Source organism: Bufo bufo, chromosome 2, assembly GCF_905171765.1.
Source record: "Bufo bufo chromosome 2, aBufBuf1.1, whole genome shotgun sequence".
Lineage (NCBI taxonomy): Eukaryota > Metazoa > Chordata > Amphibia > Anura > Bufonidae > Bufo > Bufo bufo.
Window position 1 is genome coordinate 218,136,611 of NC_053390.1, and position 20,543 is coordinate 218,157,153.

Genomic DNA, 20,543 nt, shown 5'->3' on the forward strand with positions numbered 1-20,543 from the left:
TTAACCCGCAAAAAGCAAGCCCTCATACGGCTATGTAACAGAAAAGTAACAGAAAAGTAAAAAAGTTAAGGCTCTTGGAAGACAGGGAGTTAAAAAAAACGAAAACTAAAAAATGCCCTGGTCCTTAAGAGGTTATTCAGTCAACCCAAAAATTTAGAAGGGTTATTTGGGAGAAGGGAGCATTTTATAGATAAGGTGCAAAGAGGTATCTCCCAAGAAAGAGAGAGAACCATCTTGCCATGGCCACTTATTGGAAGTGGCTCCCTATGAGTCAAGACTTGACTTTCCAATAAGCCTTGGGATTTCACAAGGGAATATAGCCAGACCAAATATCTGCACATAGACAGCTGTTTTGGGGTACCTGCCACTCATCATTGGAAGCGGCTTAGCGCGGATGCTGAATCTCCTTAAAGAGACCAGTCCTATATGGAGACTTAGGGCTGTTTCACACGAGCGGATGCCGTGGGTGACATCCGCTGCGTGAATGACAGCCAAGACCCGATGCAGACTGCAGAAGCACGGAGCAGTAACATGATTGATAATGCTCCGTGCCTCTCTGTGATCTCTTTACTACGAAATCACAGTAACAACTTTCTCTCACTGTGATTTCGTAGTAAAGAGATCACAGAGAGGCACGGAGCATTATCAGTGATGTTAATGCTCCGTGCTTCTGCAGTCTGCATCGGGTCTTGGCTGTCATTCACGGAGCAGATGTCAAGCACGGCATCCGCTCGTGTGAAACAGCCCTTACTGGAAGTACTAGATAAGGTGCAGAATTGGTATAAAAAAAAAAAAAGAAAAAAAAGAAAGAAAGAAAGAATAAGAAGCATTTCTCCCTTTCCCGGAGCTGCAGTTCTGATGCCTTTTGGTTTCCGTATGCTGGTTCTGGCTTGACACACAGGAAATGGCAGGAGTTGTCCTACTCATTGGTTTTTAGTCGGGACCACAAAGAGAAGACCAAAGGGGAGCTTTTTTCAGAACTGCATTGGAGACGCTAGGTAGTGGTGGGGGAGCACGGTAAGGTAAGTAATGCCTCTTTTTTTTTTTTTAACCCATTCTACCACTTATCTAAAAAAAAAAAATTCCTGATCCCTTCAATGCTACTGTGCTTTGGATATGTGGGTACTGTACATTGATAGTAGTTGATAGTACCGTAGTTTTACATGGTATTATTGCAGTGATTGGTAACTAGGTAATAATCTATGCAGTCCAGCTGGTGCCGTCAGCGTTATTAACCTGAATGAGAACTCCTGAAGTACATGGGTACCATATTCATTATAAGAGGATATCCCCCTGCAGACATATCATGAACAACAAAGAAAGTGATAGGAACAAGAGGCACTGTGGGTAAATGAGTCCTCTAAACACCGCCATTGACTTTCAGCAAAGTGTCTTATTAAATTGATCAGACATATACATTTATCTGCGTGATTTGACGCTACGCCAGTCAAGTCAGTGCATTGTTATACAGTGTACAGAATAGAGCAGTAGGTGAGAACAGCCTTGTACAGCTTGCTGCCTTCATACTAGTATTGCTGTGTAAGTAGTGCTGCAGGCCTGGGATTCTGGCAGCATAGTCGATTATTGTTGGAGGGTAAGCATTGTACAGGCTGACAGTTATTGACAGTAATTTGCCATTAGACGTTCAGGACTGTGTGTTACTTCTCAATAAAATGTCTGCTACATTTGGCATGCAGGGAGATCAAGTAATTGTAAAAATAAAAGGAAATCAAATCTACTTTTTGTATTAACCGGATATGGTAACAGTGCATAAAAAGCGTCATCGACATTAGACTTTACCAGTGGATTTGGATCAATATGATTAAATAGTTCTATCAGTTCCTGAATGCTTCCTAACAACTTTGCTTGCATTGACCTGGTCCACTGCTAGGGTCTCAACTTCGGGCTGGGGTACAACCTGACTCTGGACAGAGGCTGCATGTGGGATCCTGTGGGCGACCCCAATATGGGCCTTCTGCTTCTTCTCTTTGGCTGGACTACTAGAGTCAGAGCGTATGGGAGGGATAACAAGCGGGCGCTCTTTGATGATCTGTGTGTCCACCGACTGCCTTGCCAATAAAAATGGGGTGGGATCAGGCATTGCATCCACAGGTTCACGCAACATTATCTTACGACCATCTGCCCCAAGCCTATAGACCTCTGCAAAGTCAGCATTAAGAGGGGTGGATAAGCTCTTCTTCATCCTTCTTCTTGGAGTCTCAGGCAACTTTTCTTTTGGGGGAGATGGCTTGTAGGTGGACATTACTGGGCTCCCTGGAGGAGCAGCTTCAGGGGCCCCACTTGAACTGAGCAGCTTCTTCTTTGTGGCATGTAGCTGTGATGTAAGATATGCAATAGTGTTAGCTCTCTGCTCCAGCTCACTGGACAACATGTTGAGCTTATGGCTTTTAACTTTTAGTTCTTCCAAATATTTCTTCTCTCTTTCCTTTATCGTATTTTCCAGCACCATTATCATTGCATTTTTCTGCTCAAGCTCCTTTATTAACTCGTTGTTCTCCGTTTCCTTGTCTTTTAGCTGAGCTTCAAGTTCTTCACATTTCCTCCTGAGCTCATCAGTTCTTGAAAAACTGTCCCCTGCAAATAAAGTAAAAAAAATAATAAAATTTCAATTCTGGTGGCGGTGGTGTCTGTTCATCACAACCAGTATGTTAAAGTGTAACTGTCATGTTTTCATAAAAAAATGAATTATAGCATATGTTACTGCTGCAGCAGCATTATGCATAAAGCAATCTTTAGTTACTTCACATACCACTGTTTTCCTTGAGTTTTTCCCTTGGTTACGGCTGATTTAACACTACAATATGGACCTTACAAAACTGCCTTCCCTTACTTCCCATACACACTTGCTGTAGCCAGCAGCTCCCTGCCAGCCAATCAGATTGGATTACTGAGAGACACGCCTCCTCACTCTGAAGCCTAATGCAGGCATGCAGTGTGAAGGACCGCCCCTCTGTCTTCTGTTTACACTAAGGGGAAGCCAGACAAGCCCTGGCAACTATCTTTTAAAAGAGCAGTGGAAAGGGACAGGAGACAATAATGAAAGCTGTTATTATAAGGTAATTACGGATCTTTTGGCAATCATTGACAGACTAACTCAGGTATAGTTGCCTAAGGGCTCATTCAGACGGCCGTTTGCTGTCTGCAAAAATGAGAATAATTTTTTTTGTGGATTAGATGCAGACCTATTCACTTCTTTCGAGCCCTTTTCTTCCTTTCTATGGCTCCACAAAACAAATAAAACATGTCCTATACTGGTCAATGAAAATCAAGACGTGGCCCCATTGTTTGAAGTCTATGGGTCCGCAAAAATGCAGAATGCAATCTGTTTTTTTGTGGACATGCTGAACTCTCCACAAAAAAAGATCCGTAATTTTGCGTACAGCATACGGCCGTCTGAATGAGCCCTAACTCTAATAAACTAGCAAATAAAAAAGATGACAGTTACACTTTAAAGGGGTTGTCCGGCTTCAGAGCTGAACCCGGACATCCCTCCATTTTCACCCCAGCAGCCCCCCTGACATGAGCATCGGAGCAGTTCATCCTCCGATGCTCTCCTTTGCCCTGCGCTAAATTGCACAGGGCAAAGGCATTTTTAGGTGTTCCGGTGACGTACCGGGGCTCTCCATGGGGCTGACAGGAACCCCGGTGATGTCACCAGCACTGATGGGCGGGATTTAGCTCTGCCCTAGCCAGTAAAACGGCTAGGGCAGAGCTAAAGCCTGCCGCTCAGAGCCGTTGACGTCACCGAACACACTGCCGGGCGGAAGTTACCGCCCAGCAGTGTGTTATTGTAAACAAAATAGCCCGTGCCCTGTGCGATTTAGCCTCAGGGGGGCTGCCTGGGTGAAAATAAGGGTATGAACCCGGACAACCCCTTTAAACTTCTCTTTCTTGGCAATGACATGGTAGCGTCTCAGTGTATTGTATACCTTAGAAAAGAATGGGAGTTACGGAAACAATGTAGTACAGCAAGATATTCTGTTTCGGCTTCTGTTTCTGAACCTGAACTGGTCCTTAAAAAGTTGGTTTTTGAAAATTTCTAAGAAATTTCAAGATTTACTTCTAAACTTCTAAGCCTTGTAACGTCCCCCAAAAATAAAATGTCATTCCCAAAATGATCCTAACATGAAGTAGACATATGGGAAATGTAAAGTAATAACTATTTTTGTAGGTATTAATATGTATTATAGAAGTAGAGAAATTGAAACTTGGAAATATGCAAATGTTTCCAAATTTGGTATTTTTTTATAAATAAAAATGATTTTTTTTAACTCCATTTTACCAGTGTCATGAAGTACAATATGTGACAAGAAAACTATCTCAGAATGGCCTGGATAAGTCAAAGCGTTTTAAAGTTATCACCACATAAAGTGACACTGGTCAGATTTGCAAAAAATGGCCGGGTCCTGAAGGTGAAAATGAGCCCGGTCCTTAAGGAGTTAAAGGGGTTTTTCCGGATTTTTTAACTGATAATCTATCCTCTGGATAGGTCATCAGTATCTGATCAGTGGGGGTCCAACACTCGGGATCCCCGCCGATCAGCTGTTTGAGAAGACAAGCCTTCTCTCAGCACCAAGCACAGCACTGTCCACTTGATAGCATCTGTGCTTGGTATAGCAGCTCAACCCCATTCACTTCAATGGGGCTGAGCTGTGCCTAGGCCATGTGACTGCTTAACGTGAGGTCACATGGCATAGGAAAAGCACTACAGTGCCTTCTCAAACAGCTGATTGGTGGAGATTAGGGATGAGCGAACCCGAACTGTATAGTTCGGGTTCGTACCGAATTTTGGGGTGTCCGTGACACGGACCCGAACCCGAACATTTTTGTAAAAGTCCGGGTTCGGGTTCGGTGTTCGGCGCTTTCTTGGCGCTTTTTGAAAGGCTGCAAAGCAGCCAATCAACAAGCGTCATACTACTTGCCCCAAGAGGCCATCACAGCCTTGCCTACTATTGGCATGGCTGTGATTGGCCAGTGCAGCATGTGACCCAGCCTCTATATAAGCTTGGGTCACGTAGCGCTGCACGTCACTCTGCTGATTCAAGCATAGGGAGAGGTTGCTGCTGCGACGTTAGGGCGAGATTAGGCAGATTAACTCCTCCAAAAGTCTTCCTTCTGTGATCGATCTCCAGCTGTGGATCATTGAAGTGCTAATATCGACTTGCTCACTTTTTTTAGGGTGCCCAGAGCGTTTTTTTATCACTTTTTTCTGGGGTGATCGGCGGCCATTTTGTGGCTTGTGGTGCGCCAGCACAAGCTGCCACCAAGTGCATTTAACCATCAATAGTGTGGTTATTTTTTGCTATATCCTACATCAGCTGCAGGCTGAGCCTGTGTCACCGAAGTGCATTTAACCATCAACAGTCTGGTTATTTTTTGGCCATATACTACATCAGCTGCAGGCTGAGCCTGTGTCACCGAAGTGCATTTAACCATCAACAGTCTGGTTATTTTTTGGCCATATACTACATCTGGTGCAGGCTGAGCCTGTGTCACCCAAGTGCATTTAACCATCAATAGTGTGGTTATTTTTTGGCCATATACTACATCAGGGGCAAGTTGAGCCTGTCACCCAGCGCCTAAAAAATAGACCTCACATTTCTATTCAACCAAATCTGTACTGTTTTAGCTGGTCAAGTTATTTGTAGTGACCGTAAAAGCACAGTTTTTGTTCTGGGTTGAAAAACTATTCCCAAATTTGCCATTCTCAAAATAAGTAGTTTCTGCTATATCAGGCCTACTTGAAATCTATCCCAAAAAGGATATCTTAGATTCAAGGTGCTGATAGTGTCATTCAGAAAAACTTAACACACACGCTACCGTGCAGATACAAGTCTAATTCTGTGATTAAACCTATACCTGTCACACAGCGCAAAAAAAAAAACAGGCCTCACATTTCTATTCAACCAAATCTGTACTGTTTTAGCTGGTCAAGTTATTTGTAGTGACCGTAAAAGCACAGTTTTTGTTCTGGGTTGAAAAACTATTCCCAAATTTGCCATTCTCAAAATAAGTAGTTTCTGCTATATCAGGCCTACTTGAAATCTATCCCAAAAAGGATATCTTAGATTCAAGGTGCTGATAGTGTCATTCAGAAAAACTTAACACACACGCTACCGTGCAGATACAAGTCTAATTCTGTGATTAAACCTATACCTGTCACACAGCGCAAAAAAAAAAACAGGCCTCACATTTCTATTCAACCAAATCTGTACTGTTTTAGCTGGTCAAGTTATTTGTAGTGACCGTAAAAGCACAGTTTTTGTTCTGGGTTGAAAAACTATTCCCAAATTTGCCATTCTCAAAATTGTGGTGAACGGGAACAATGAGGAAAACATCTAATAAGGGACGAGGACGTGGACATGGTCGTGGTGGTGTTAGTGGACCCTCTGGTGCTGGGAGAGGACGTGGCCGTTCTGCCACAGCCACACGTCCTAGTGAACCAACTACCTCAGGTCCCAGTAGCCAGCAGAATTTACAGTGATATTTGGTGGGGCCCAATGCCGTTCTAAGGATGGTAAGGCCTGAGCAGGTACAGGCATTAGTCAATTGGGTGGCCGACAGTGGATCCAGCACGTTCACATTATCTCCCACCCAGTCTTCTGCAGAAAGCGCACAGATGGCGCATGAAAACCAAGCCCATCGGTCTGTCACATCACCCCCATGCATATCAGGGAAACTGTCTGAGCCTCAAGTTATGCAGCAGTCTCTTATGCTGTTTGAAGACTCTGCTGCCAGGGTTTCCCAAGGGCATCCACCTAGCCCTTCCCCAGGGGTGGAAGAGATAGAATGCACTAACGCACAACCACTTATGTTTCCTGATGATGAGGACATGGGAATACCACCTCAGCACGTCTCTGATGATGACGAAACACAGGTGCCAACTGCTGCGTCTTTCTGCAGTGTGCAGACTGAACAGGAGGTCAGGGATCAAGACTGAGTGGAAGACGATGCAGGGGACGATGAGGTCCTAGACCCCACATGGAATGAAAGTCGTGCCACTGACTTTCACAGTTCGGAGGAAGAGGCAGTGGTGAGACCGAGCCAACAGCGTAGCAAAAGAGGGAGCAGTGGGCAAAATCAGAACACCCGCCGCCAAGAGACTCCGCCTGCTACTGACCGCCGCCATCTGGGACCGAGCACCCCAAAGGCAGCTTCAAGGAGTTCCCTGGCATGGCACTTCAAACAATGTGCTGACGACAAGACCCGAGTGGTTTGCACGCTGTGCCATCAGAGCCTGAAGCGAGGCATTAACGTTCTGAACCTTAGCACAACCTGCATGACCAGGCACCTGCATGCAAAGCATGAACTGCAGTGGAGTAAACACCTTAAAAACAAGGAAGTCACTCAGGCTCCCCCTGCTACCTCTTCTGCTGCTGCCGCCTCGGCCTCTTCCTCCGCCTCTGGAGGAACGTTGGCACCTGCCGCCCAGCAAACATGGGATGTACCACCAACACCACCACCTGCGTCACCAAGCATCTCAACCATGTCACACGGCAGCGTTCAGCTCTCCATCTCACAAACATTTGAGAGAAAGCGTAAATTCCCACCTAGCCACCCTCGATCCCTGGCCCTGAATGCCAGCATTTCTAAACTACTGGCCTATGAAATGCTGTCATTTAGGCTGGTGGACACACACAGCTTCAAACAGCTCATGTCGCTTGCTGTCCCACAGTATGTTGTTCCCAGCCGGCACTACTTCTCCAAGAGAGCCGTGCCTTCCCTGCACAACCAAGTGTCCGATAAAATCAAGTGTGCACTGCGCAACGCCATCTGTGGCAAGGTCCACCTAACCACAGATACGTGGACCAGTAAGCAAGGCCAGGGACGCTATATCTCCCTAACTGCACACTGGGTAAATGTAGTGGCGGCTGGGCCCCAGGCGGAGAGCTGTTTGGCGCACGTCCTTCCGCCGCCAAGGATCGCAGGGCAACATTCTTTGCCTCCTGTCTCCTCCTCCTCCTACTCAGCTTCCTCCTCCTCTTCTTTCACCTGCTCATCCAGTCAGCCACACACCTTCACCACCAACTTCAGCACAGCCCGGGGTAAACGTCAGCAGGCCGTTCTGAAACTCATATGTTTGGGGGACAGGCCCCACACCGCACAGGAGTTGTGGGGGGGGTATAGAACAACAGACCGACGAGTGGTTGCTGCCGGTGAGCCTCAAGCCCGGCCTGGTGGTGTGCGATAATGGGCGAAATCTCGTTGCAGCTCTGGGACTAGCCGGTTTGACGCACATCCCTTGCCTGGCGCATGTGCTGAATTTGGTGGTGCAGAAGTTTATTCGCAACTACCCCGACATGTCAGAGCTGCTGCATAAAGTGTGGGCCGTCTGTTCGCGCTTCCGGCGTTCACACCCTGCCGCTGCTCGTCTGTCTGCGCTACAGCGTAACTTCGGCCTTCCCGCTCACCGCCTCATATGCGACGTGCCCACCAGGTGGAACTCCACCTTGCACATGCTGGACAGACTGTGCGAGCAGCAGCAGGCCATAGTGGAGTTTCAGCTGCAGCACGCACGGGTCAGTCGCACTGCGGATCAGACCCACTTCACCACCAATGACTGGGCCTCCATGCGAGACCTGTGTGCCCTGTTGCGCTGTTTCGAGTACTCCACCAACATGGCCAGTGGCGATGACGCCGTTATCAGCGTTACAATACTACTTCTATGTCTCCTTGAGAAAACACGATGATGGAAGAGGAGGTGGCCCAGGAGGAAGAGGGGTCATTTTTAGCACTTTCAGGCCAGTCTCTTCGAAGTGACTCAGAGGGAGGTTTTTTGCAAGACCAGAGGCCAGGTACAAATGTGGCCAGACAGGGCCCACTACTGGAGGACGAGGATGAGGAGGAGGTGGAGGAGGATGAGGATGAAGCATGTTCACAGCGGGGTGGCACCCAAAGCAGCTCGGGCCCATCACTGGTGCGTGGCTGGGGGGAAACACAGGACGATGACGATATGCCTCCCACAGAGGACAGCTTGTCCTTACCTCTGGGCAGCCTGGCACACATGAGCGACTACATGCTGCAGTGCCTGCGCAACGACAGCAGAGTTGCCCACATTTTAACGTGTGCGGACTACTGGGTTGCCACCCTGCTGGATCCCCGGTACAAAGACAATGGGCCCACCTTACTTCCTACACTGGAGCGTGATAGGAAGATGCGCGAGTACAAGCGCACGTTGGTAGACGCGCTACTGAGAGCATTCCCAAATGTCACAGGGGAACCAGTGGAAGCCCAAGGCGAAGGCAGAGGAGGAGCAAGAGGTCACCAACGCAGCTGTGTCACGGCCAGCTCCTCTGAGGGCAGGGTTAGCATGGCAGAGATGTGAAAAAGTTTTGTCACCACGCCACAGCTAACTGCACCACCACCTGATACGGAACGTGTTAGCAGGAGGCAACATTTCACTAACATGGTGGAACAGTACCTGTGCACACCCCTCCACGTACTGACTGATGGTTCGGCCCCATTCAACTTCTGGGTCTCCAAATTGTCCATGTGGCCAGAGCTAGCCTTTTATGCCTTGGAGGTGCTGGCCTGCCCGGCGGCCAGCGTTTTGTCTGAACGTGTATTCAGCACGGCAGGGGGAGTCATTACAGACAAAACGCAGCCGCCTGTCTACAGCCAATGTGGACAAGCTGACGTTCATAAAAATGAACCAGGCATGGATCCCACAGGACCTGTCCATCCCTTGTGCAGATTAGATATTAACTACCTCCCCTTAACAATATATTATTCTACTCCAGGGCACTTCCTCATTCAATACTATTTTTATTTTAATTTTACCATTATATTGCGGGGCAACCCAAAGTTGAATGAACCTCTCCTCTGTCTGGGTGCCGGGGCCTAAATGTGTGACAGTGGCCTGTTCCAGTGGTGGGTGACGTGAAGCCTGATTCTCTGCTATGACATGAATACAGATTCTGTGCTGACATAAGGCCAGATTCTCTGTTACGGGACCTCTCTCCTCTGTCTGGGTGCCGGGGCCTAAATGTGTGACAGTGGCCTGTTCCAGTGGTGGGTGACGTGAAGCCTGATTCTCTGCTATGACATGAAGACAGATTCTGTGCTGACATAAGGCCAGATTCTCTGTTACGGGACCTCTCTCCTCTGTCTGGGTGCCGGGGCCTAAATGTGTGACAGTGGCCTGTTCCAGTGGTGGGTGACGTGAAGCCTGATTCTCTGCTATGACATGAAGACAGATTCTGTGCTGACATAAGGCCAGATTCTCTGTTACGGGACCTCTCTCCTCTGTCTGGGTGCCGGGGCCTAAATGTGTGACAGTGGCCTGTTCCAGTGGTGGGTGACGTGAAGCCTGATTCTCTGCTATGACATGAAGACAGATTCTGTGCTGACATGAAGCCAGATTCTCTGCTATGGCATGAAGAGACTGATTCTCTGCTGACATGAAGCCAGATTCTTTGCTATGGCATGAAGAGACTGATTCTCTGCTGACGTGAAGCCAGATTCTCTGCTATGGGACCTCTGTCCAATTGATATTGGTTAAAAAAAAAAATAATAATATTTTATTTTAATTCATTTCCCTATCCACATTTGTTTGCAGGGGATTTACCTACATGTTGCTGCCTTTTGCAGCCCTCTAGCTCTTTCCTGGGCTGTTTTACAGCCTTTTTAGTGCCCAAAAGTTCGGGTCCCCATTGACTTCAATGGGGTTCGGGTTCGGGACGAAGTTCGGGTCGGGTTCGGATCCCGAACCCGAACATTTCCGGGAAGTTCGGCCGAACTTCTCGAACCCGAACATCCAGGTGTTCGCTCAACTCTAGTGGAGATCCTGGGTATCTGCCCCCCCACCCCACGATCAGATACTGATGAACAGCGGATACACAGATATCGATACTACTTTAACAGCACAAAAATTTTATGGGGCTGTCTGGGGGGATTTTTTTTATTTTTTTTTTTAGACAAGGCACATAATGGGTTGAAAAAATATAAGCAGCATTCCTCCCATCACTTATCCAAATTCTGCTGCATTGTGATTGGTAGATCTCCTGCTCTGTGATTATTAAAGGGTTTCTACCACCAGAAAATACTGTTATGTAGCTGAGTGACATTAGCGATGCGCTAATGTCAGCACTATATAAGAGTATGTTTTTTACCTTTCTCCCTGCAGCCGTTTTGGTAAAATAAGCACTTTTATAATATGCTAATGAGCCTCTAGGTGCTATGTGGGCGTAAAATCAGCACCTAGAGGCTCCGTCTACTCACCCTTTATCCCGCCCAGGTCCCCTGTTCTGCCCGCCACGCTCCTCTTGATTGATGTGACGGTTCGCAGCAGCGTTGACGAAATCCCGCGCCTGCGCCATTTACTTCTGTCTTCGACGCAGTGAGTGAATTATGCGCTCCTGGGGCCGGATTCCTCACTGCGCCTGCGCCGACTACGTCACAGTGAGGAAGCCGGCACCAGGAGAGCGGCCTTCACTCACTGCGCCTGCGCCGAAGTGAACAGCACAGGCGCGGGATTTCGTCAACGCTGCTGCGAACCGTCACATCAATCAAGAGGAGCAGGGCGGGCAGAACAGGGGACCTGGGCGGGATAAAGGGTGAGTAGACGGAGCCTCTAGGTGCTGAATCTACGCCCACATAGCACCTAGAGGCTCATTAGCATATTCTAAACTTGCTTTTTTTTACCAAAACGGCTGCAGGGAGAAAGGTAAAAAACATACTCTTATGTAGTGCTGACATTAGCGCATCGCTAATGTCAGTCAGCTACATAACAGTATTTCTGGTGGTAGAAACCCTTTAAATTACGCTGTAAAAAGCAGAACGCCATCATTTAATGGTTTAATATCTGATGTTAATATTTTGCCACCACAAGTTGAAGCAAAATTCTTCACTGAACATTACAGACTTTTGCATTTATTTGTAAATGACATCATTTGGAAAGAATGGAAATGCCATACTGTAGACTAAAGGTATATAAAGCCAAATGGAAACAGCTCCTGCTTGTGTGAAGCGTGTATCTCCCCCTTCCCCGTACCACATGGTTTAGTCCATGCACCATCAGCAATAATAAAACATTGATGAAACTCTCCGAGGAGCTCAGGTTTCAGTCTGCACAGAGAAGAACATGGACGTGCTGAAGGACACTAATGGCCAATAAATCAATAAGGCGAGGCCGTTCCTTGTTCAAGGGTCCGGTTTTTCGCACTTACGTTTGACCATCAATGCAGGCGGTAACAAGATTACATGAAACATTTATATCTCCAGTAAATCTGCCTCCTGAAAATCACAGGGGACGCTGCGCATGTATGGCACAGATGTAGCTGAGAGGAGATAATCAGCTGCTTAGTGACACTTAAAGTGACAGCATGACCCCGACGTCTCCATAAAGTACTTTACGGTATCATTAGTAGGAAGGAGGCATTCTTCTGCTCTCATATCTAAGACAGCTGTGTCTATTGATATACCGATGATATAAAATACATCTTATTAAAGGGGTGTGTAATGCCAGCCAAAGGAAAGAATAAAACAGCAACCACTAAAATAACAAAAAACAAAAGTTACTCCCTGCCGATCCAGCACAAAGGCCTCTGCTTACATGCTTGGAGTGATTACATGTCATACCGGCACATGACCACTGCAGCCAACCAGTGGTCACAGCAGTCACATGATCATCATCACTGTTCAGTATGGCAGGTCTTTGTTGACAGCTTGTAAACAAAGACGGATGAAAGACTGCCAGGACATCTCTACTGGACGCCTATCCCCGACCCTGTGGATAGGGGATATATTTATATCTTTCCACAACCCCTTTTAATGGAACTAAATGAACTTGCCACAAGCAGCGTAGGTCCTGGGGCTCATTGTGTGTTGTCAGTAATTCATATTGACCATAGAGGTAAAATGATAAGGGGGAATATTCTCCTCACATTTGTTAGGTCCAATGGCACGAAACAAAGGACCTCCCATCACAGGGTATATTTTATCTTTGCCGCAATGTACTTGGATGACTCTAAAGGCAAAGCAAATTATCAACTTGTGTAAACCATGAACTATGAAGCCCTAGAAATCTAATCCAATATTATTATGGCAAATAAAGTAATTTGGTGGAGATCCTCTGCAGCTTAAAGGGGTTTTCCAGTAATCAGAGTTTTTGTAAGGCCTGCCTCCTGAAAAAGATTTATACTTACCTGATCTATGCTGCTCTGGTCCTCTGCTGTCTCCATCTTTCGGTCCCTGCACGGTTTTCTTCCAGTGGTGCATGGTCAGCCAATGACTAGCTTCAGCAGTGATGTGACCACAAGCAGCAGGTCACCGATGGAGCGCTGCATGTGACTATGTCCATGGCCAGATGGATATAAACAGTGCGGGGACTGGAGCGGCAAGGATCAGGCAAGTATGAATCTTCTTTTTCAGGAGGTAGGCTACGGGCATTACATAAAATATAATGATTGCCAGAAAACCCCTTTAAGGACTGCTTCACACAATTGTTTTGTGCCATTTTTTAGGGCTTGCAAAAAAGGCAGTGAAATTTATGCATGTTTTTACAAGCTTTATTTTGGAGGTGGCATTTATTTTTACTAAAATACAAAGCAAATGCAAAAGTCGGCAAAGAAAGCCATAAAAAACAAACAAACAAAAAAAAAAAAAAAAAAGTGGGAACCAGCCTAGAAAGGTTGTTTGAGAGCTTAAAGGGGCTGTTCAGGCAATATGTATATTGGAATATACAGTTGCAAGAAAAAGTATGTGAACCCTTTGGAATTATATGGATTTCTGCCCAAATTGGTCATAAAATGTGATCGGTTCTTCATCTAAGTCACAACAATAGACAATCACAGTCGGCTTAAACTAATAACACACAAATAATTAAATGTTACCATGTTTTTATTGAACACACCATGTAAACATTCACAGTGCAGGTGGAAAAAGTATGTGAACCCCTAGACTAATGACATCTCCAAGAGCTAATTGGAGTGAGGTGTCAGCCAACTGGAGTCCCATCAATGAGATGAGATTGGAGGTGTTGGTTACAGCTGCCCTGTCCTATAAAAAACACACACCAGTTCTGGGTTTGCTTTTCATAAGAAGCATTGCCTGATGTGAATGATGCCTCGCACAAAAGAGCTCTCAGAAGACCTACGATTAAGAATTGTTGACTTGCATAAAGCTTTAAAGGGTTATAAAAGTATCTCCAAAAGCCTTGCTGTCCATCAGTCCACGCTAACACAAATTGTCTATAAATGGAGAAAGTTCAGCACTGCTGCTACTCTCCCTAGGAGTGTCTGTCCTGTAAAGATGACTACAAGAGCACAGCGCAGACTGCTCAATGAGGTGAAGAAGAATCCTAGAGTGTCAGCTAAAGACTTACAAAAGTCTCTGGCATATGCTAACATCCCTGTTGGCGAATCTACGATGCGTAAAACACTAAACAAGAATGGATTTCATGGGAGGATACCACAGAAGAAGCCACTGCTGTCCAAAGAAAATTGCTGCACGTTTACAGTTTTCACAAGAGCACCTGTATGTTCCACTGGCAAAATATTCTGTGGACCGATGAAACCAAAGTTGAGTTGTTTGGAAGAAACACACAACACTATGTGTGGAGAAAAAGAGGCACAGCACACCAACATCAAAATCTCATCCCAACTGTTAAGTATGGTGGTGGGGCATCATGGTTTGGGGCTGCTTTGCTGCGTCAAGGCCTGGATGGATTGCTATCATCCAAGGAAAAATGAATTCCTAAGTTTATCAAGACAATTTGCAGGAGAACTTAAGGCCATCTGTCCACCAGCTGAAGCTCAACAGAAGATGGGTGTTGCAATAAGACAACGACCCAAAGCATAGAAGTAAATCAACAACAGAATGGCTTAAACAGAAGAAAATACGCCTTCTGGAGTGGCCCAGTCAGAGTCCTGATCTCAACCAGATTGAGATGCTGTGGCATGACCTCAAGAAAGCGATTCACACCAGACATCCCAAGAATATTGCTGAACTGAAACAGTTCTGTAAAGAGGAATGGTCAAGAATTACTTCTGCCCGTTGTGCACGTCTGATCTGCAAATACAGGAAACGTTTTGTTGAAGTTATTGCTGCCAAAGAAGGTTCAACCAGTTATTAAATCCAAGGGTTCACATACTTTTTCCACCTGCACTGTGAATGTTTACATGGTGTGCTCAATAAAAACATGGTAACATTTAATTCTTTGTGTGTTATTAGTTTAAGCAGACTGTGATTGTCTATTGTTGTGACTTAGATGAAGATCAGATCACATTTTTGACCAATTTGTGCAGAAATCCATATAATTTCAAAGGGTTCACATACTTTTTCTTGCAACTGTATATATATGGAAGTAGCGCTCGCATGGAGCTCCGCCTCCTCTTCAAACAGCTGATCGGCGGTGGTGCTGGGTGTCAGACCCCACCAATCAGATACTGATGACCTATCCTTAGAATAGGTCATCAATATAAATTGCCTGCACAACTCATTTAAATCACCTGCAGCTCAAATGCTAATGTACTGGTGGCACTTGGCAGTCAATCAACGGTCTCAGTATTGCACATGACCATTGAGGCCAATATTTGGCACTGCATACCATCGCTCCAGAAAAGTAAACAGAGTCCATCAAGGACCACCAGAGCATCTGTGTTTGAATGGTGGGAGTTTTAGTAGGTACAGTATAGCAGGTTTGCTTTTTTTTTTATTAATTTTTTTATAATGTTTCTTCCCGACTGTTTCTTGATGTACAGCGCCATGGAATTAATGGCGCCTTCAAATAAATAATAATTTCATAAACTGTCAGCTTCATGTCTATTCGGTTAGAAACAGAAATGTTACCAACATTAGCTCTAGAAATCCAAGAAGTCCCAGCTCTCCCCTGTACACAGACAGGAGGAATGTCAGATAGGAAGTACAATGGCAGCAGTGTGTGGGATGTGGGGTCCATGCTGGCACGGTCCCTACAGCCTTTTATTCTCCACAACCTCTCATACATTTCTACTTGTATAATCAGATTCAGCTCGGAGGGAACCTACCGGAGCAGGAAAGAGAGGTCTCCTTGTTCTAGAACAGAAGTGCAATCGAGACCACAGACACAACTGTCCCAATTCTCAATTTATAAAAGGAAATAAAACTTTTATTACAACAATAAAAGGACTAAAATGAATAATGTATTAATCAGTGAAGATTTACTGATTTTTACCTGTTTGATCAGAAGTTTTTAGCGTCAGTTCATAGGTTAGATCTGTAGAAACAGAAAACAGGAGATGGATAAGAATTCATTTTGTTAACACTTTCCCTGTCCCTAAGGACAGGCATATCACAGGGACATACTATAACATTACCATCACTAGAATGAATGGACCTTAGTCCCTTCATGGTACTTCTAGCACAGCGGAGTTCATGGCCACCCACTGTACAGGGAGAGCTGTAGCCCAGTTCTATTGAAGCGTATGGGGCCTGCACAGCATGTGTCCAGGAATGTCATTGCGCAGGGAAGAATCTGTGAAGGCGCCACAACACTTCAGTCTGAGCACCAGTAGGAGTCCCAGCAGTCGGACTTCCACTTATCACATATTCAAATGGGGAAATCTGAAGAAAGTATAGAATCAATACATTCCAATAAATAAAGATATGAGTGAAGCTTTAGAATAAGGCCTCATGCACACGACCGTTCCGTTTTTTGTGGTCCGCAAATTGCGGATCCACAAAACACGGAAACCGCCCGTGTGCCTTCCGCAATTTGCGGAACGGAACAGGCGGCCCATTGTAGAAATGCCTATTCTTGTCCGCAAAACGGACAAGAATAGGGCATGTTAAAAAAAAATTGCGGGGCTACGTAATGGAGCAACGGATGCCTATTCTTGTCCGCATCTTTTGCGGCCCCATTGAAGTGAATTAGTCCGCACCCGAGCCGCGGTCATGTGCATGAGGCCTAAGTACACAGAATGTCCTTAGGTCCTTTGAAAGGAGTTCTGTGCTGAAATCCAAGTCAAATCCAATGACAATCTGCATCAAATTCATGTATTTCGGGTTTCCGCAACCTCCGTTCACATGCTACAAAAAATTCTGCTCAGATTATTTACAATCAGCACAGAAAATGATCTGCGATGGAAATAAGTAGCATGAAACTTATTTCCATGGATTCTTCATGGAGAAGATTAGCCCTGTTGTATTAAATTGAGACTGATCCTCTGGCACATCTGCGGCAGAAGCCTGAGGCCAGTCGTGGGATCCCAGAAGGTCCTATGGTGAATACATCTTAGATTAGATCCAACACAAGTGAACATCTGGGCATCAGTTCATTCAACAATATTCAATATTCCAACCAAGAGACATGATGGATAGGAGTAGTATTATACAACATACCGGTATATTATCTTACATCATCTTCTGTAAAGCTCTGTTCACACTCGGCATCCATGTCGCTGCCCCACAGTGGGCAGATGTCGCCTGCCAGTGGCCCTCGGACATCATACCATTCCTTATCATCTTGCCCTGCTCCCCTGTTCTCCATTCTTACCTGTGCAGTGTTGTTGTAGCCGGCGGATTTCAGCGTGTAGTCCCTTCAGCGTATTGGCATGCTCCTGTTGGAGGAACAACAGATTCTTTTGGGCACTCTGCAGTTGGTTTTCCAGGTTAGAAGTGGCCATCTTGATCACTTTAAAGGAGAGAGGAAGGTGTAAGCCTGCAAAAGTAAAAAACAAGATCTTTCAAACAGATGCATAGAACAGATGGGATCTCTCATGTGCGGCACGCATCGGGGTCGCTGGAGGTTTTCTTCAGACTCTGTTCAGACCTGCATCAGAACTTCAGATTTTGTTGTTTTTGGTGCTGAACATAGCGCTGCATGGAGCCCACCATGGTGTAATCTGATGGACCCCATTATGCCATAAAAGCCACAAGGCAGATCTGAACAGAGCAATTATAGTTAGTTGTTATTGTATTCTCAATATAGAGCCCAGAAAGGTACCTACATACAAATACCTCAATACCTACATGTAAAACGCACTAAAACAGGCAACGGTGGACTGGAAACTTAAAAGGGGCTGTCTCACTTCAGAAAATGGCATTTATAATGTACAGGAAGTTAAGACAAGGCACTTACTAACATATTGTGATTGTCCATATTGCTTCCTTTGCTGGCTTGATTCATTTTACCATCACATTATACTCTGCTTGTTTCCATGGTTACGACCACCCTGCAATCCATCAGTGGTGGTCGTGCTTGCACACTGTAGGAAAAAGCCCCGGCCTATTGGAGCTCCCACAGTCCCAGCCACCAGAGAGGCCAGTGCTTTTTCCGATAGTGTGCAAGCACAACCACCACTGATGGATTGCAGGGTGGTCGTAACCATGGAAACAAGCATTGTATAATGTGATGGAAAAATGAATCAAGCCAGCAAAGGAAGCAATATGGACAATCACAATACATTAGTAAGTGCCTTGTATTAACTTTCTGTACATGATAAATGCCACTTGCTGAAGTGACACAACCTCTTTAAAGGGGCCCCATGTTCTAAGGCTACTTTCACACTAGCGTTTTTTGCGGATCAGTCATGGATCTGCAAAAAAGCCTCCGTTACAATAATACAACCGCATGCATCCGTCATGAACGGATCCGGTTGTATTATGTCTTATATAGCCAAGACGGATCCATCATGAACACCATTGAAAGTCAATGGGGGACGGATCCGTTTTCTATTGTGTCAGGACAGAACAGGACGGACAGAAAAACGCTGCAGGCAGATTTTAGTGTCCGCCCCCAAAGCAGAATGGACACTGAACTGATGCAAACTGATGCATTCTGAGCGGATCCTTTTCCATTCAGAATGCAAACTGATCCGTTTTGGACCGCTTGTGAGAGCCCTGAACAGATCTAACAAACGGAAAGCCAAAACGCGAGTGTGAAAGTAGCCAGGGACAGGGACAACTGAAGTAGGCGTGGCCAGAAATACTCTAGTGCAGCACAAAATACCACCCCTGCAGAACCAAATAAGACAGTGCAGCACAAAATACCACCCCTGCAGAACCAAATAAGACAGTGCAGCACAAAATACCACCCCTGCAGAACCAAATAAGACAGTGCAGCACAAAATACCACCATCCTCACTGCAGTATTCAAGTCCATCACTGTCCTTAAGGGGGGAGATGCAATTGAATTCAGGAGGGCACCTGCAGCCACTGGCTAGGTGCATAATTTCCTGATGCTCCTATATTAATTAATGCTGAGAGCATCAGATCTTTATGTATCTGAATGGTGGCCGTTATGGTTTATAGCCAGTCTGCCCCTGAAAACAGGGTGCTGATATTCTTTATACTTTAAAGACCAGTCACAAACCTCCAGGAACAACTGTTCATTTTGTTTGTAGCCAAGCAAAGAGAACCTTCATAGAAATCAACAGTAAAAATAACTTAAATAGTTGAGCGTCAATACATTTTAGGCAGGTGGCACCTGGGCATATCCAGTCCTGCATTATAACATATAATTATTCATCTACTCACATCTTCCTACACACACTTCTATTCAAATGCCTGTTCCCCAACTCCCCCACTCCGTGAGGGTGGCTATAGGTCATGACACGTTCCTTAGCTGTTATGTGACTCAGTATAATTCAGGATTTCGTATCAGTTATATGGAGGACGCAGGCAATGTCAATGACAGTAAGCTTATAAGTTATCACACCAGAAAACAAACCTGTAAGTAGTACAGCTAAAACCAGAGCCCCCTGCCAGTCTGTTCATCTACATCAGGGATGCTCAACCTGCGGCCCTCTAACAGTTGTAAAACTACAACTCCCATTATGCCCTGCTGTAGGCAGTCTGGGAGTTGTAGTTTTGCAACAGCTGGAGGACCGCAGGTTGGTCATCCATGATCTATATCATACGTGTTTGTAAAAATCTAGATAACCGGCCCCTTCAAAACAACTATATGATCTCACAACATGAAATCAGCCATCTCTGTCCCCAGATAGGAATTCTGGAGCCTTGAATGAGGGACTTACTGCACATGACACTGAACCAGAAAAGATAGGAGCAAAGTAGTGAATGTTCAGGGATAGAAAATAAATAAAACAAAAGAACTAAAATAATACATGAAATAAGACATATTAAAATTTAAAACAATTAAAATAAACATAAAACAATGTAATAAAATAAAGCAAAATAATGAAATAATAATAAATGAAGTTTCATAGCAGCTGGGGTGCTGAAGGTTGCTGATCCCTGGCTTAGGTGATACTCAGTCCCATTCAAGTGGCGGCATACAATGTACAGCGCTGTGCTTGGTGAAGAGGGTGCAGCCCTCACCGGAGCTGACTGGTGGCGGTGCCAGGTGGCGATATTGATGACCGGCCCTGAGCAGTGTAGTAAATTAACAACAACAAAAGTTTTGTTGGTACTAGTTTAGGGTACATATGATTTTTGGTTGCTCTATATTACACTTTTTGTGAGGCAAGGTAACAAGAAATAGCTGTTTTGGCACCGTTTTTATTTTTTGTTATTTACAACATTCATCTGACAGGTTAGATCATGTGGTATTTTAATAGAGCAGGTTGTCACGGACGCGGCGA

General features: G+C 45.4%; 1 protein-coding gene across 1 annotated transcript in view; it reads right to left on the reverse strand.

Moving 5' to 3' along the window:
• Positions 1 to 1,436: 1,436 nt before the first annotated feature.
• Positions 1,437 to 20,543, reverse strand: part of CCDC92 (coiled-coil domain containing 92) — a 40,037-nt gene continuing 20,930 nt past the window's right edge. The window contains exons 2-4 of the mRNA XM_040416218.1: positions 17,495 to 17,659; positions 16,175 to 16,216; positions 1,437 to 2,595 (exon numbers count right to left, since the gene is read on the reverse strand). Coding sequence (XP_040272152.1) covers positions 1,823 to 2,595; positions 16,175 to 16,216; positions 17,495 to 17,624 — 945 coding nt within the window. The 5' untranslated portion in view covers positions 17,625 to 17,659 and the 3' untranslated portion in view covers positions 1,437 to 1,822. The remainder of the gene's footprint in view (positions 2,596 to 16,174; positions 16,217 to 17,494; positions 17,660 to 20,543) is intronic.